This window comes from Uloborus diversus, chromosome 8, assembly GCF_026930045.1.
Source record: "Uloborus diversus isolate 005 chromosome 8, Udiv.v.3.1, whole genome shotgun sequence".
In the NCBI taxonomy this organism is placed as follows: Eukaryota; Metazoa; Arthropoda; class Arachnida; order Araneae; family Uloboridae; genus Uloborus; species Uloborus diversus.
In genome coordinates, this window is record NC_072738.1 from 78,591,354 (window position 1) to 78,609,988 (window position 18,635).

The window sequence follows — 18,635 nt, forward strand, 5'->3', positions numbered from 1 at the left end:
TATGAACATTTTTGGCAAAGTAAAACTGCATTTGATCTAAAACCAAACTTGATAAATTAACTGAAAATCAAATATTTTCTTGATTTAGTTTTAATTTATTCCACTTAGTTGCTGAAAGTCTCAGTCCTGATTTGATGCGAAGGACAGATAAAAATAAAAGGTATTTTGAGTTAATATTAATTATTGTAATGCATTAGACTGGAATAGATTTTATATTTTCTATCCAGAAGACTAATGTGAAAACTAACACATGATGATGCAGCATATTAATTTTGATTTTTAGCTAAGCCATAAGAAAATCCATCAGATATTTCTTATTCTTAATGAACCATAGCATCACAAAACTGTTACAAGAAGAAAAGGGCTCCTAAAGCTATTCCTTGTGTGCTCAAGTGTAAGTAATATAAGTAACTGACATGGTCACTGCATAAAAGAACTAGGAACAGTTAAGAAAATACATAATTTATTTTACAGAATTTGGCAACACAATTTAAAAACCGTTGAAAGGCTTTCTTTAATTTAGCTGCCTTCAGGTACTATAAATTACCATCACAGCAAGAAATTAAATGTACAGTAATAATTACAGTGATCATACTTTTTTTTACAAATCTCTAAGTTTTTACACCAATTCTAGAACCTAAGGGAGAAAGACAAAAATTTAAAAAGTACTGAATTACATAAAATCTAAATGTATGCATCTAAAAGTAAATTACACGTTCACAGAATTGCTGTGGAGCAAAATAAAACTTAAGAACAGCCAACTAGAAATTTTTATTTTCAAACTGAAGTTGTATAGTTATTATAGATGAAGCAAATATAACATTTAGTGCACACTTTTTTGCCTCGCCAAATTGCATTATAATGAAATATTCTACTCTGAAACTAAAAAGCAAAATTCTTTACAAAAGACATACTCAACTTTAATAAATAAACTATTCCTGTAATTGAGCGTCTGAGTTTTCACATGAAAGAACAATAAAACATTAATTTTTCTTCTGTACTGTATTCCAGATCTTGGTTGTCCTCTCTATTTCATTTTTTAATTTTCAACTTATATAAAATTTTCTGATTCAATATAAAAATGAAAAACAATGAATGAGTCTGATACTGAATAATCACTTGATTGCTAAAATACTAAACATAATGGAAAGCTACCTGCAAGATTTTGAATTTTTTTTTTCAATCAAATATAAAATTAACTATAGGGAGTTTTTTTTTAGAAAGTCAGAACAGTGAATACTATTCTGACTTTCTAAAAAACTTTCTTTTCATTATGTCAAAATAAAACACATAACAAAAAGCCTTAATAATATGTAAAAAAAAAAAAAGGCAAAATAAGATGGGAATGCAATATTGCATGCAGATAAATGATATCCTCTGCTTTCTTAAAACCATTTCAAGTTTTAGCCTCTCAAAAACAACAATCTCAAAGATGTCTAATTTATCAACCAACTTGATCAACTAAAAATATTGGATGATTTTGGATAAAAATATTGCTTGATTTTATCACCTTACCTTAATATTACCTTGACTATTGGCAGCCACAACAACATTGGAGCCCTGAAAGAAAAATAAATTTTTTAAGTATCTGTGACAAAAGTTCTGTTTGAAATCGAAATCTCATACAATAAAACCCCTCTAGAGCCGATACGAACAGAAGAAACATTTTTGTTTGTTACAGAAGGGTGTCTGCAGGACAGAGGTTTTAAAAATTTATCTCTTTATTTATTTTTAAATCTTAATAAAAATATCATTTCACTATACACTTTAACGTATGCATAACTTATTACTAGAATTTCAAGCAAATATAATAATCAAGGTTATTTTATTAGGTTATGTTATATCGAGTTTAATATTTCAATGCTATAGGAAACTAACAGTTTCCTATTTGATGACATTCTACAATTGTGTATGGCAACAAGATTATTTACTGTTCCTCCAGGGTATCCCTGGAGAACCCCGATATACCCATCACAAAAGTAGTTATATGCAACCTGTTTTTGGGGCAACTCCACTCTTGCCTATACACTTGTTGACCTGAACTTGATTCTCTTGCATATCTAAGACAATAATTAGTTTAATTACTATCAAAAATATGCTACATAATAAACTTTAACGTGAAACTAACATAAAAATATCACAAATTTTAAATGTGAAGGAAGTACATTGTCACATGCAAAATTTCAAAATGTATTGCACACGTATGTTTCAGGGCTATAAGGAACCTGTTTTTCAATCGACCAACATTTTGAGCCCTAGAATACAAAAAATCATCATATCGGTGATCTTCACTGTGATGGAGAAAAAGGGGTTCCTTGTGGCTTCAAACTCGTGTTTGCAATCTATTTTGTTATTATAGTTGTTATTATATAATTGAATAATAATGATCTATTTTGTTCTCTCAAATTTAGTTTCTATACAGCCATAAATATCTATTGCTTATCAGGGGCATGCATGGGGGGGGGGAGGGAACGCCTGTTGGCTTGGGGCCGAGCCTGAAGGGGACCCAAATTTTTAAAATGAGGGGTGAAATATATGTGGGGATTTAGGGATAAACAAATATGGAGGGGAGCCTGTAAAAGTAATTCGTGATGGGCCCCAAAATTTCTGTGCAGGTCTCTGCTGCCTATCAAACTTTGATGAGCAATCATGCACATCAATAAAAACATAAAATTGACCAAAAATTGATAAGGTACATAAAAACTAATATTATTTTGTAAATGGCAGGTAAAGACAGTTAAATATCCTAATAAACAGTATTTTCTAGGGTGTGAAATCAAAACTTTGTGTTTGAAAGTACAGTGAAACCTCGTTAAGTCGTCACTCAAGGGACCAAAAAGTTTTGACCACTTATGAGGAGTGACTACTTATGTGGAGTGGGAAATCAAGGAAGAAAAAAAAAAGCCTTACAAATAGTATTCATGAATGGCAGTAGAATTCTGTGAGAAAAACAATAGCTTATGTAATCAAGGTCTATAAACTTGTGGAAATATTAAAAAGGGGGAAAAATACTAATGACAGTTACTTTGTTTTATTTTCTCTTACTTATACATTACTAAATAACAACTTATTTTAATGTAGTTACATTACATTAATACAATCCTACAATGTTGACTCATGAAGTTGTTGCTTACGGGAAAGAATGATCTCTTCTAACATACATCAAGCTTTAAATTCTGTGTTTGTAGTTCCTTGAGTGGATTTTAAATACTGACTAACATTCTCCAGGTATTAGATTTTGTATGTCTTGCTGAAAGGAGTTTGATTCATACTCTTGGCACTCCGCAGAGTCACAGCAAGAAGAATGCTTTGAACGACTAGAACGGAGGATCGAGATTTCATGGTAAAATGACTATCAAACAGCCTTTCCACTAAATCCGACGCTATTTTGGAAGATCCGATAAGGAAAAGGAATTTTAGAAAACAATTTTTGAGTGACTAGTTAACCGGGTAAAATGAAATTTGGTGACCAGTAAAGGAGGATCATTTTACATTACTATGAATGAGACCTTTTTGGGACCAAAGATAAACAACCACTTAAACGGAGTGACCACTTAACCGGTCGACTACTTATTGAGGTTTCACTGTATCATAATTTGTAACATAAAGAAAGTTGTATTGCAGTAACTCTTTTCAGTATCAATATAATCAATAAATTATATACCTCACTATTAAAAGGAGACAAAAATTAACATTATATAACACAAAATTAAATTTGTTTAAGCATTACCATTCTCCAGCAAACTGCACTAACAAATTCATTAGAGTCCTCTTCTTTTTTATCTTTCTCCTAAAAGGAATTAAAATGATGTATGTTAGAATACTTGATTCATGTGCATATTGGGGGAGGGGGGAGGTATATTTTGCTTAAGAATTATATTCAGGTGATAGCAGACTAGGCCCTGCATTGATAAGAGGGATAAATTTTGGTTTGTGAAGCTGATGCTCACAGATTGACACAGAAAATTATGCTACTGAGAATAAAATGCATTTTGTAAAGTTTTCAACATTTACAATAAATGAAAAAAGTTTGAGATTCCAAATGCGGCAAGGAATCTTCTACAGAGTATGCTTTGAATCTAGAAAAATGTCTCATATTTTTGAAATAATACTAATCATACCTGTGCCCAGATTTTCAAAAAGCGAGGGGTTTTAATGCTTCTACAGCCTTACCCGGGGGGAAGGGGAGGCACCTCCTTACAAACTTTAGTTTTACATCAAATTGTCGATCCCAGTATGGCAAAGATGAATTTATCCAAACTTTGTCACAAACCTTTTTTAACCAACATGTGTATAATATACAAGCATAAGTCTGACAATTAAATTGAATTTAAATTAAAAAATAACCAATAAAATGAACACTCAAAAAAACCTAAATTATTCATGATTAATTAAAAACTATACATTCCGTTGAAAAATAAATGTATGGATTTATTTTTGGAATAGAAAGACAGTGCTATTGCTATGAATAAAAATATTCAAGAAAACAATTTTATTTTGTAGGTATAATTAGTGAAATATCCAGGTGTCCTAAAAACAGGACAACAGTCCAATACAGACCTTTTTTTCTACTGATTCACATTCCTACAAAAAAAATTGTGGAACAAGCTGTATTTATACAATAACAAAACAAGATCAAGTGGATGGAGTTTTTTAAGTTTGAAAGTTTGCTCGTTGATTGGCAGGAGTGCCCCCTCTTCTTGCCCCTGGTATTCTTTTGCATATACAAGATATGTAAAGATTTGCATTCTTCAAAACTAGATCTTTTGAATGTGTACACCTGTTCTTTTCAGGGAAAATCATTCTGAAACTTAGGATTCCTTTTAGAGTATCATTTGCTATTTGGTTTGCTTTAAAATGTTTCTTGCACAATATGTAAAATAAAGAAAAAGATTTTATAAGCTAAATTTCTATAAAATGGCAAAAAAATTTCTGACAGTTGAGGAAGCTATTGAGTACAAGAATTATTTTTCTGATTATGAAATCGATGAACCAAAAGTGATTTTTATTCCTCCCAAACCTGATTTAGTTAGTGACTAAGATGAAACAGATGAATCTTTAACAAAGTGTTATGCACCAACATGAAGTGACAAATCATCTGTACAAGATGCTGCTGGAAGTGTAAAAAATGTTGAAGGTAAACTGATATTATTGTAGGTAAAAGCCCTATTGAACTTTTTCATATGATGGCTGAAGACATACCACATACCGTTGGAGACAAACTGTTACGCTTCCCAAAAGAAGGATCATTCTTTTAGTATCATTGAGAATTGAGAGAGAATTCCAACTGTTCCTAGGTTATATATTTTTTAGTGGTTAACATATATTACCCCGTGAAAAAATGCTACCAATATTGGCACAACATTAGTTAGTATTGCTTACATCAAGAAAAAAAAGTACAGTGACATCAAACATTATCATTAGTTCAATGACAATTCAACAATTGACAGGCAAGATCATTGCTACAAAATTGGACCATTGTTAGAAAAACTGAATGTTGCTTTGCAGCAATTTGGCGTATTTTCCGAGAATGTAGCAATTGATGAAAGAATGGTGTGTTATTTTGGCAGAAATGGCATGTTCATGAAAATATAAATTATGGGTGTTGGCATCTTACAATGAATAATGTTGGCCCTCTCAATATTATTCCTCATAAAATAAGGTAATGCATTTTGTTGCAAAATAACAAAGAACGCTTCATCTCAACAATGAGTATATACTGGTAAAAAATGTTAATGGTTGACAAAGAAGATGCCAATTGAAAAATTGCAATAGGAAACCAATTACTATATGCAAAAAATACAATGTTGGACTTAGTTTAGACTATTTTCCAAAGTTTCATAAGTAATTTCTTTCCCTGGAAGGTAAGAGAAGAAAATTGAGATTTTTGTAGTGCTTTGGCCCGTTGTCCTACTTATAGGACAGCTTGTATTTAAAAAAACTATAAAAGATATTTTCAAAATTTTTGTTTAATATGTCTAAGCACTTCCTAGTGACAACAAAGTTACTATTCAAAGAAATTTTTATGATGCGTTCTATGAGTGGTCCAATATGGGTCAAATCTGTTTACTATGCAGTATATTACAATAAGTATTAAAAACTGTCTACAAATTATTTTATAATGTAGCAATATGTAGCAATGGTTAATATGTAGCAATGATTTAATGTAGCAATGGTTTTATACTCTGAAATAATGCTTAACAAACTAAACAAGAAAGAGCCTATTGCAGATTCAAATTACATTATAAATAATCACAATATCCATTACCAAACACAATCACAAATGCATCTTCATAGCTGCAACATATGCCAAAGTCTTCATAACCTTACAACAAGCAACATTAACATAATTAATGCTTAGTAATGACAGATCATTCAGCGGTTCTTTCACCATAGATTTTTCAAAATACTATTCCAGTTGGTAAAGCTCTAATTGTCGTAAATTGCAGAAAAATTTCAGAATGAGTGTTTTTTTTTCAATTGTTTCACAGACTTTCACATGAAAGTTAATTTATGTCAAATATTCATTTTCTTTATTTGGTTCATTATTTTTTCCCCAATGAGAGAGGTTTGAACCCTAAAACCCTCTACTTGGATACTGCCCTGATACTAACAGTTCACTTTTGAATAATTTCCACGAGCAGTACTTGTTTCAGACAAAGTTTTGAATTTAAAAAACTAGCAAAGCAATATTATGGTAAGGGAATTAAAAAATAGAATATTTACCAATATACTCTTAACAGTGTCGAACCGGAATGTGAGAACCTGAGTAGAAAGACCTTTGTAGTATATATACAGAGCATTGTTTTCGCTTCCTGTAAATAAACACATAGTTTACAAGAAATATTATTTTCAATATTAGACATAAAATTTTAAATATATCCTTGTGAAGTTTTAGTGCTAAAAGTACACATTTTAGTTCTATTGGAGATTATACTTGAGTCAACGAGAGATTGAAATCTTTTTTCATCTCAAAATGCATACAGAAGTCAATTTTGATTTTAAAATATATAGGCTAATCCTAGTGAATGAGTTCTTGGGTAGCCTATAGGTTTAAGTGCACTAAATTTGTGTTTTTTTAAATTCTATTTTTTAGTGACTTTCAGACCCATCTTCCGTATTATTTGAGATAATAGGATGGAAATCTTACCCACAATGTAACAACAGATCTCAGAAATGTATACCATGGCTAAAAAAAAATCTAGTTAGCGATGGAGAACTTTTTATGTGGCACAATGTTATGTACATGCGTGTGTCAGCTTTGAGCCACCACCTTTTTCTCACTTTATAAGCTCACCCTGTGATAATATTGTCACGCAGTTATTCATAATTGAAATCTGTATTAAAAATTGTTATTTTTTTCATTTATAGTTCATTGTGTTTAACTACTTAAGCCATTTGTTTTGCTTTAAAACATTATCATTCTGATCCGAGACATTTTATCAGTTCATTAGAAAAAAAAAATCAAAAACTGTTGTTTGTAGAACCTAAACAAAATATTTAGAAAAAATGGATAATGAGAGGGAGAAAAAGAAAGAAAACTTATTCATATATAGCTATTAGTTATAAAAACACAGTTTTTATAACTAATTCTATTAGTTATAAAAACAAAGAAACAAAATTATATTGCAAATCTAATTTTCATTTTCTAGGCGAAAGACCTACCACAAGCAACAAAATCACCATCAGTGGCAAGTCCTACAAAATTCTTTTCATTAAGATGACCTTTGAAAGAACGAAGGCAGTTAGACTGGTTGACATTCCAAAGTTTCAACTGACTATCCGTTGACCTAGAATAAAGAAGTTTTATAGATAAATAAAGTCTTTAATGCACTGTTAAGTTTTAAAAAATTGAAAGTTTATATTAATTTACAATTTAACACAAAGTATACAGAATCATATTTAGAATTATCTTAATTAGCTACAAAATACCTATTAACTTAAAAAGAGCCCATGTAAAATGACTAAGTTTTTTAACACAAAATAAGGAAGCATTATGTGAACCATGAATTCTAGAAAAAATATGTAACTTGAATGAAAAAATATGATTTTTTAATGATAATTTTTTCTTTTCAAAACGATTTCTGGTGTTTCTCGTTGATATATATATATATAATAGTAGCGTACACATAAGATAGACACTTATCTGCAAACAAGCTATCTCACTCCAGTAGGTATTGTCAGCCCCGCTGAATCAGGTATTGGATAAACGATTACCCTGCTTATATGAATAAAACCTTTTGGAACTGAATATTTCCCCATAGACGAAATGTTAAACATCACCACTTAATCAAATAATTTCCCCAGATAATCGAATAATATTGGTCATTTCACAATTTTTTTTTTCAGAGAAAGTTCTAAATAAACCAAAAATAAATTAAGTAAGAACAATTATTCACGGAAAAACATAAAGTATTTTCCCCCAATGACCGACGAAAAAAATTACTTACTGATTATGCTTTTTATGTATGTGAAAATGTTTGAAGTGATTGCACCTGACTGCATGGGTGCTTTGTAATGTCTTAGAAACTTATTTTAAAGGTTACTCCTCAAAAATGTAAAATTCTATTCTCTGAACACTAAAAAATAAATAAGTAAATGAATAAAAAAGTTTTTAAAATGCATAAATAGAAATTTATACATAAATAGAATTTTAAATGTGTTGTGTTGTTAAAACCAGCCTTTTTTATGGATTTCAAGACAAGCACAGCTAAAACTTTTAAAAAAAGAGCAAATTATATTAGATGAAAATGACTTTAAAATTAGAAAAAAGCAAAGCAATTCTTACGCTGACACAACTTCAGCTTTATTGAGAAATTTTACATAAGAAACTGCTTTTTTATGGCCTTTGAAAACTTCTAAAGCTTCTTTCGTATTCCGTAAATCATAGTAGTGAACACAATGATCTGCAAAATAATTATAAGTTTTAAAACAATTGAATAAATATGTTCTTAAATCAAGAACTGATTAGCAATGCATAGAAAAAAAATTAATTATTTGTTGTCTGGATTTCCGTTACAAATAAAAAGTAAATGGGCAAGATCTTTTCTATTATTATTATTAAAAATTTCTTCAATACTTTTTTAAGCTTCTTTAGCAAGCACTTTCATCCTTTTTCTTTTTGGTTGGTAGCGGGGGATTAAAACTTTCCACCGTAACTTTACAGGTAATGTTTGGGGAAACATGAAATTCAGAAAACTTTTACAATGCATGCATGAAATGCCTAAAAAATGGTCAAGCACTTCAACAGTTTGCATACAAATAATTAGAGTAGGACTAATATTTTAGACTAACATCAACACTTCACTAGAAGTCAGAACAAATGTTCCGAACTTCTGGTGCAAGTAAAAAACTACTGTAATATACATGCAAGTAACAAACTACTGTAGTCACTACTATTTTTAAATAGTTTGTAACCAAATGTGCTTCTTTTTAAAAAAGTGTGACAGCAAAATAAAAAAATAAGAAAATAAAATAGGTTGTAGCAATTGCTTTCAATGTAAGCTTAGCAAAGAACCAAGGTTCAAATGCTACTAATTTTTCGAATATGATAGCAGCATATCCTAGCATGTGCTAGGATAAAGGAGAAGAGCTGTAAGCACTTAACAAAATTAAAAATGCTTGAATTTTTTCTATCATTTCTTCAATCAAATATTCACTGCCAAGAAAGGCATAAATATTGGAAAGTAGAAAAAAAATTGAGAAAAATGATTTAGGATAAAAAATTATCTCATGTGAGTAAGAATAGATATTTCTCAATCAGGGTTGGTGAGTTTTTGCTACGGCTGAGCTGGAAAAAAAAAAGTGGGAAAAAATAACTTTTTTTTAAAAACCATCTGCCAGTAATACGTTTTTGCCGCAGTGCCATAAATACAATTTGCACTAACAACTTACAGATGTAGTTTTTACAACTTTTTCCTCAGCAAGTTTGATACAATTTTAATTTTCTTTTAATTGTTTTCTAGTTTCAAATATTTAATTTGCTTTAAAAGATGAATATTTAAAAAAAATCTATTTTAAATTTTTTCAAACATTCAAGTAAAAAATTGCTGTTAAATGGTTTTTTGGTTGTGTTGGTTCAATTATTTTTTAGAAAGCAGCAACAACAACCTTTTTTTTTAAACTTATAAATTAATATAAATAAAATAATAAAATAGGTAACAAAAATATTTATTTACAGTGTATTATTTATATCATTGTTATTCTTTAATTAAGAAAATGTAATGCAATTTTTCATTTGCAACTAGGTTTTTGCCATATTTTTTTCCCACTGACCTGGCAAAAATACCTTTTTCGCGACAAAATTATCAATCCTGTTCTTATTACAGTATTGGACCTCAAGAGTCCGGTAACAACAATATCACTACATTTCTAGATTTAAGACTGCTGAATTTGAGATTGTTACTGAAAATTTCAACATGGCAGGAGTAATAATTACCAAGTCATTCCCCCCCCCCTCCCCCGATTTTACTTCACTGAATTAAACAGCAAAAAAAAAAAAAAAAAACTAATACACTGTACTATAATTTTATATTCTCTGACTTTCAGTCAAAGAATTTAATTCAGCAAAAGCTTGACAGTAAATACGGCCGAATGCTTGATTCATGAATTTGCCCTAACTGTTGATTGTATGGAAATAAAGTGTTTTTTAAAAACATACTCAATAAGGCTACAAAAAATCGCAATTGCAAAAATTAATGTGTATGACATATGTAAACATTTACATTTATGATGATTTTTCTTTATATTCTAAAGTTTTCTTGCAGAAGTAATAAAATTTTTCAACTCTGAGCATAAGCATACACTAAATCCTTCAGGAAATTTCGTCATATGAAAGTAGTTAAGTAGTGACTACATTTTAAAAGTAGTTTGTAATTACATCATAAAAGAGTTAAAGTTAACTACATTTTCAATAAAAAGCAATGCCATGGCTAGTAACAGAAGCATCAATTGTTGCACAAAACACCCTACAAAGACTCAAAAAACATTAAATTTGTTTTTGATTGCATTTGTACATAACCCAATTAAATTTTGAAGAGTTCCAGAAACAATGTTTAATTTTTTTTGCTCAATAACGGATGTTTCTCATAAGATACATTCATTACTGAGCCAAAAATATATTATTTAAGTATTGTTCGAGGAGATTTTTAAAAATTTAATAGCGTTACATAGAAGTAATTGTTCCACATTCTTCATAAGGTTCGTGCAATGAAGCAAAGATCTAATATATTTGGAATCTTTCATAGGTGCAATAGTGCAATACTGATGTGAGAAGGTAAATCACAATATCTGAAGAAATGATCTTTTGAGATATTTGAAGAAACACATTTTGTATTCCATACTAAAAAATTGGACAATGTTGGAATTTGACGTTTTTTCAATGCTTTATTTTCAGTGGAAATCAAATGAGCAAGTAAGCAAGCTAATACAATAAAGATAATGATGACAAAATAAATAAATAAATAAATAAATATAATAAATAAAAAATGCAGACACTGTGCTTTACCTTCTCATGGCATAAGAATTGATACATCTGTTAAAATGGAATTGCTCAAAGTAGTAGTAGTATACTACAAACTAAAAGTAGTTCCTTTGACCACTGCACTCCATGATTAACACAATGTGGTTCCAAGTTGTTAAAAAATTAAAGTAAGTTACATTTAAAAAGATACACATAAACAAAACATTTTATTGTTTCATAAATTGAACAAAACTATTAGCATAAAGTTTGAATGATAGCATATTTAAGGTATAAATCCTCAATGAAACTGCAAATCTGTACTTAATGCATTGTTATTCTCACAAATTTTAGCAGATAAGCTTTTTAATGTTATACAATGCATGTAAAACATATCTCTTTTCTTTGAAATGTGGAAATAATATTGGAAGAACACTAAAATATGGAGCACAAAATTTTGAATGCAAAAGATAAAGAAAAATTAGTACCAATGTTTCTTGTAATTTTGTCCTCCACTTAAGACAGCAAAAATAAAATTAATTAATTTCATTATATTTCTTTTTTCAATAATGTAAATCAATGAAGCTATTAAAGCATGGGATGTTAAATCATTAATTATAACTAAAAATTTTAATTTGAAGAAACTCATCCTGTGAAAACTAATAAAGGACACATGATTCACATACAAAATATACAGAAAGAAAAAAAAAACAATTTAATAATGACATAAAAAGTAAAATCACGACAGTAATAATACAATAAGTAAAAATACAGCACAAAGTATACCTTCAAAAATGAAAGCATTACATTAACATTTATGGGGTAAACAACTAATAGACGTTTTTCGTTTCAATCTGAACTAACATATTTTGTATAAACTCCTCAGTTGTTTCTTTTAGTAATGCCTTTTTTTAGAGCAGGCACTAAATTAAAGAAATAAAATTGATTTGAAAAACTTGAGAATCTTTCTTTACAATGAAAGTTTGAAAGAAAAAAGTGCATTAATGAAGTTTAATGCTGCTGTCTATTAAGAGCAATTAATATAACCACATTTAGAGAAGGAAAGTTTACATGAGGCATTACATTATAATAGTGCAAGTGTTTACATTTTCATACTTCAATTCCACAATGAGATTGAAATGAATATACTTATTGTGGGTTAACACTTCCATTAATTCATTGTAAAATATTTTAGAAAAAATATAATTGAAAATTGCTCAAATTGAGAAATATACATGTGTGTGCATTATATCTTTACTATTTTAAATTTGTTGCAAATCTTACAAAAAATTCGTATACTGTTATGAATAAGTAAAATTTCCATAAATGCTATATTTGATGAAACACAAAACTTACACAAGCTCATAGGAAGCAAATATTCTAAATAACCTTTTAATTTAAAACTATTCAGAACTACATGAAACAGAATGAATGCCTTTCCATGCATTATTGTTGTGTAGTTTGACAACAATAAGCCGATCCACAAGTTCAAATTTCCGACTGAAAATTAAAATGACATAAAAAGTTTTTTTTTTTTTTTCAAGGATAAATGATTAGAACATCCCAAGAAAAACATTGATACAGTTTTAATCATGCTTCATTGAAATAAAATTAATCACTGTTAAGTACATGAGCTTTAAATACAGCATATAAAAATGCTATAATGCAAAATAAAGAGGGTAAAAAGAAAAGCCCATATAATTATTTTTTAACTCACATATACTTAGCATATTGATTACAGAAACATTAGTTTGAAGGTGTAGTAAGTGAAGCAGATAAAATGAAATCAACATAGAGTTACTCACCAGCTGATCCAAAAGCTAAATGAAACCTGCTTTCTGGATTAAATTTTACACAGCAGACATTTGCTTTGGCCTCTAAAGAAGTGACAGAATGATCTAGTGTTGTTGACCACAATTTAACTAAAACATAAATAGAAACATTCTATGAACAAAAAGTCTAACACTCTTGGGAGAAAGTATTTGCATTAAAATGTTTACCCTTGGCATCATCTGATCCGGAGGCAATTAATTTAGTATCAATTTTGTTGAAATCTACACTCCAGCATCTTTTTTCATGTTCCTATAAATACCCACATAAAAGGAGAAAGGGAGAAAATAAAAAGATTAGTACTTTAGATAGATCAAGTACAGAAAAAAAAAACAATGAAATGAGTAACAAATGAAGCACCATGTTCACTCACATAGTAGTCACTCTCGCCTAGGTTGTACGTTGATTTTGAAGCAAAGAAATTCACCAAAGTACAAGATCAACCATTCTTAGATAATTACTGCATTTCATAATGCATTATTCGTAACTTCTTAAAAGATTTATTTTAAGCAGATAACTGTTTCTGATGTTCCTACCTATACCTGCAACAGATTTGACTGTTGGGTATGCAATCCACATCATTAGCAGATCTTTTTTCAAAAAGTAATTTTATACAAGTTGTCATATACTGGTAATTTTTCCCTGAAGCATAGACGAGATTGAATCCCCTGCAGAGTGGTCACAACTTTCTTATATTTTCTGTTTTGCATTAAAAATTTGCAAAAGAAATATGACTATTAAAAGAGCAAACATGGCAAAGAAACACATATAAAACGTTGCACTAACATTGAACAAAAACAATTATTAACAAAATAAAAGTGTAGTAAACAAAAAAATATATTTAAAGTTTCCTAATTTGGTTTGTTAGTAAAAAAAGTTCATTTCATATAAATTTCAGTTAGATAAATTAAATTTCCACAGTTATGGGGGATCAGGGAGAATGGGGGGAGCACTATTACTTTATATCAGCGGTTCCCAACCGGTAGTTTATGAACCCCCAGGGGTTTGCGAAAAAATATTGTAATGGCGGGTCTTTAACATGCCTGTATTTGATGAAGTCTAATGTTCAAGAGGTTTCAAGCAAATTTTGCTCCTTTTTTATTCATTTTGGTTTCAAACATTCGATATTCTTAGCATGAAAGTATTAGCATACTTGCTGACATATTTTATATTTAAAGAATTTAGCCTGTCATTGCAAAGTGCCAGTTTTAGTGCTTTCATTGAGAATGATAGCCCAGAAGCCATGCTGAAAAAGCCCTACTATGTGATCAGATGAAAGAATTCGAAAGCGTTCGTTTCCTCAGAAGCTTTTGATTGGAAAGATTGATTAAACTTGATGAAAACATTACATGGAGCATATGCGAGCGTCTAAAATATTTTGATGTTTAGATTCTTTGCCATTTGAGTCCGACAAAGAGCTATCGCTCATCCTGTGTGTTGAGTCAAAAATGCATAGAAGGAGATTGTGCTGTTTGTTGCTATAATTCTCACACTAAATAGACTACGATTTTTTTCGAGTTTTATTGTCGAAAAAGAGAAAGAATGGCTAGCAACCCAAAAATACCACAGGAAGTATGGAAAATTAATTACTCTAGAAAATTTTTGTGGGGGAAAGTTGGGTAGTGTGAGAATTTTTGTAGTAAAAATAAAATCAACAGAATTTAACCATGCAACTTAATTTGCGCTATATTTAAACAAGGAATTTATGAGATTTGTGTTGAAAATTTCACTTGTAGTAAGGAGTTTAAAATATTTGTTTTGTTAAAAATCACCTTTTGTGTAAAAATTGGAGTAAATACATACAGTCGAGTCCCGACTTACGCGAGGGATGCGTTCCAAGACACCTCGCGTAAGTCGGAATTTCGCGTTGTGGAACAAGGTATGTTGAGTAATTTTTTATAAGCACACCCAATTTTTCAGATGTTTGTAAACACCCCTCATATTGTTTCAAACCATTTATTAACTATAAATTGCATTATCTTTTACAAAGAACGGGACACCCCTCTTTCTAGCCCCTTTAATCTACAATGCAAGAGCAGCTTCCATTTTCATGATGTTAGTATTTTGCTTCGACACTACTCTGCGAGCTTCAGTATTAAAATTTAATTTATAACTTTTACGGATTTCCTTTTCTTGATTTTTAATTATCCGAATTGAAGATTCACTCATACCTAATTTTCGCGCTACTTTTGATGCACTTTTTAAGTGTTCAAGCATGTCCAGAATTTTGACCTTTTCTTTAATGGTCAAAAACTTTCTCTTTCTCTTCCCATCTTTGGAAACTTTAGTTGAAAGAAAACGTTTGGGTGCCATTCAATTTTATAAACGTTCATATGTAGAATGAAAAAAAAAACTGAATGAAGAATACCGAGTGGATATTTGTATAATTGAAAGCAAAGCGATGTTTAGACTAGTAAAGTGAGTGAACTTCCTGTTTCAGTGATTCCAAAGGGATGAAAGTCCATTCACGAAACCAATATTTATGGTCAATGAAGCCCATATTAACACTCCGCGATTCTTTTCCAAAAAATTTCGCGCTGCAGTCGTAGAATTTGCGTCAGCAAAAAAAAAAAAAAAAAAAATCATTACAACTCAGGAAAAACTCGCGTTGTAGCCATTTCGCGTAAGTCGGATCACGTTGTAGCGGGATCTGACTCTATATTGAAAAATAGACACTTCTATTACTTTTCAAGACACACATCTTACTTTGCACTTATAGCGTTATTACAAGAAAATTCTTCAGCAATCAAACGATAAATGTGCACAGGCTCATAGTCCTTTTCAAGAAGATTTAAACCTATAAATCTTTCTCATTTTACTGGAAGAAAAAATTTCATTTAGTTAATCTGAGACAGTTCACTGAAACAAATTTTAAAGACCATTCTTTAACTGAGTTTCTGATTTAGTGATAGAAAAAAATCTAGCCTTGTGTCAGAAAAATTTCAGCCAAACTTCTAGCTTTGTTCCACAAATATGCAAATAAATTTTTTTTTTTCAAAGTAGATTGAAGCTCAACACTGAATAATCAGTGTTTATTTTTTGGAGAATTTGTTTTGTATTCATGTTTTTGCGATCATTTTAGCACGTAGCAATATTTGTAAGTCTATATTTTTCAATTATGTTTTCGCTCTTGTTATAAAAGTATGCAGCAGTATCAAACTGAAAAAGAATTCCCAAATTTTATGCCTATGTGTGTGTGTGTGCACTTTTCTTTTTTTTTTTTGCTTGGTTCTTATTACCCAGTACCCAAAGGGTTCGCCAACTTTCTTCGGAGTTTGGAAGGGGTTTGCAAGGGGGAAAAGGTTGGGAACCACTGCTTTATATCAAAGTCACAATAAATAGGATCCAAAAAAAAAAAAAAAAAGCAGTATTTTAAAAAGAAAAAGACATGATTAACTTGTTTAAAAACAATGTTGAATAAAATAAAATTTAGTTTCTTGTACATTTTACTTCAAATATCATGTTAAATTTTAAAAAAATATAGTGTTTTAATATTTAATTTTCTCTGAAGCAGGAAATATTACTTTGGTGCTTTTCGGATTTTAAAACTTTGTTCAAAACAAAGGTGGAAAGCAATTGCATATTTACCTGATATGTTTTCACTTTGCCACCAGTAAAAGCATCCCACAAAGTGACAGTTCCTTCATAATCACTGCTTGCAAGCATAGATTTATGATATGAACTCCAACTAATGCAGCTGTATAGGTTAAAAAAAACCATAGTTAATATTTCCAAAACATATTTTCAGGAAACATTCAAAGAAAATACAACTGCAAACTCTATCATAAGTTTAAAAAATTAATTAATGGAGAATTGCATTAGAATACTGATGTGAAATCTTTTTATTGAATTAAGATCACTTAATTCTTGTGATTGTAGCAAACAGTACAAAAACATGCAACTAACACAATTATCTTTGAGACAAACTTTGGGCGGAAAAAAGCATTGAAGGGATGGGAAGAAAAACGCAATGCTCATTGCACAGCACCGTTTTTAATTCAGGTCTGCTGCAATGAATTTACTATAGTCATAGAGCAAAATAATTATAAAAATAAAAAACTTAATACAATCAAAAACACATGAATTACCTTATCTTAGAATTGCAGAGCATTTCATTCATCGGATAATGCATATCTATTGAATCACGTATCACAGACCCATAATCATAAATCTGAAATAAAATGAAAATACTTAGGAAATGAACATTATAATTCACAGCTCAAAAAGTGTTTATTGAGAAGAACACATTAATCAGAGTGAAAAAAAAAAAAAACTAAAATTATTTAATTAAAAAAAATTCAGATTGGAATTGAATTAGTTTATCATAAACATTTAAAGCTAATATATCTTTCAATGAACCAAAACATAAACAATTAACTAGATAATGAAATTTCTCTAAATCTACCACTCCAGCAAAATCACATTAACAGTAGACAGTCTCTGAATGGAGGGTTTCATAAAAATATCATTATCACTGACAAGTGCAGAAGTACAATGAAAATAAAGAATTTACTATAGTGAAACTTTTCATAAGTGAACACTAAAGTTTGAAGCGGGAGAAAAAGTTTTCCCCACCTGTACCTCATGCAATTTACATCCAGTTACACCCAAACACATTCTTAGTTGTATAGGGTTGACAAAGAAGGAACTTTTCTCAACAAACTTTTTACTGACTCTAGACTTTTTAAATGTTTTTAATATTATATAATTTTAGATTTTTTTTTTTTTTTTTGTATTTGTAGCTAAGATTTTCTGTGTTTTTTTATTCCTGTAGCTGGACTTTAGCTTCTCCATGGATCTATGTCCATGTTTTGTGTTTTGAACACATCGGATAATAAAAAAAAAGTGAGCACCAACCATTTCAAGAAAAATCGGTTGTTAAGAGAGATGGCTTACAGAGACGTGTCAACATTGGACTGATTAAAAACCTTAAGCAAATTTTTACTATTATTGTTCAAAAAACTTTGTTCAAAAATACTTGAAACAATTGGTTACACTTTTTTTAAACACATTCAACCCGTGTGTCACAACAAAAAAAAAGTCCCACTTTACCTTAATCTCTCTCCTCATCAAATGCCATGCAGTATTAAATAAGCATATTACCATTAAAAAAAAAAAAAAAAAATTCCCGTCCCCTTGTCAGTTTCTTGACCCCCCCCCCCCCCTCGGAAATACATGATATCATTTATGGACGGCTCATTACTTCTTAATTTAACATGATCTTTTTCTGAAATGCAAGACAACTTTTTAGAGAATCAATATTTATGATATAACTACAGGGGTCTGTCCAGGATTTTTCACAGGGTCCGTTTTTTGTGAAAAATCAAATAATTTTGTGAAAAATGAA

The 18,635-nt window shown here is 29.9% G+C and overlaps 1 protein-coding gene across 4 annotated transcripts in view; it reads right to left on the minus strand.

Moving 5' to 3' along the window:
- Nucleotides 1–484: 484 nt before the first annotated feature.
- Nucleotides 485–18,635, minus strand: part of LOC129227248 (E3 ubiquitin-protein ligase COP1-like) — a 59,594-nt gene continuing 41,443 nt past the window's right edge. For 2 of the 4 annotated variants that reach the window (XM_054861763.1, XM_054861761.1), the window contains 11 exons: nt 17,377–17,459; nt 16,877–16,985; nt 13,459–13,540; nt 13,264–13,380; nt 11,947–11,973; nt 8,789–8,906; nt 7,666–7,790; nt 6,727–6,815; nt 3,731–3,790; nt 1,516–1,560; nt 485–637 (listed from right to left, as the gene is read on the minus strand). In XM_054861763.1, the coding sequence (XP_054717738.1) occupies nt 620–637; nt 1,516–1,560; nt 3,731–3,790; nt 6,727–6,815; nt 7,666–7,790; nt 8,789–8,906; nt 11,947–11,973; nt 13,264–13,380; nt 13,459–13,540; nt 16,877–16,985; nt 17,377–17,459 (873 nt within the window). In that variant the 3' untranslated portion in view covers nt 485–619. The remainder of the gene's footprint in view (nt 638–1,515; nt 1,561–3,730; nt 3,791–6,726; nt 6,816–7,665; nt 7,791–8,788; nt 8,907–11,946; nt 11,974–13,263; nt 13,381–13,458; nt 13,541–16,876; nt 16,986–17,376; nt 17,460–18,635) is intronic. The other 2 variants (XM_054861764.1, XM_054861762.1) reach the window with 1 other exon arrangement.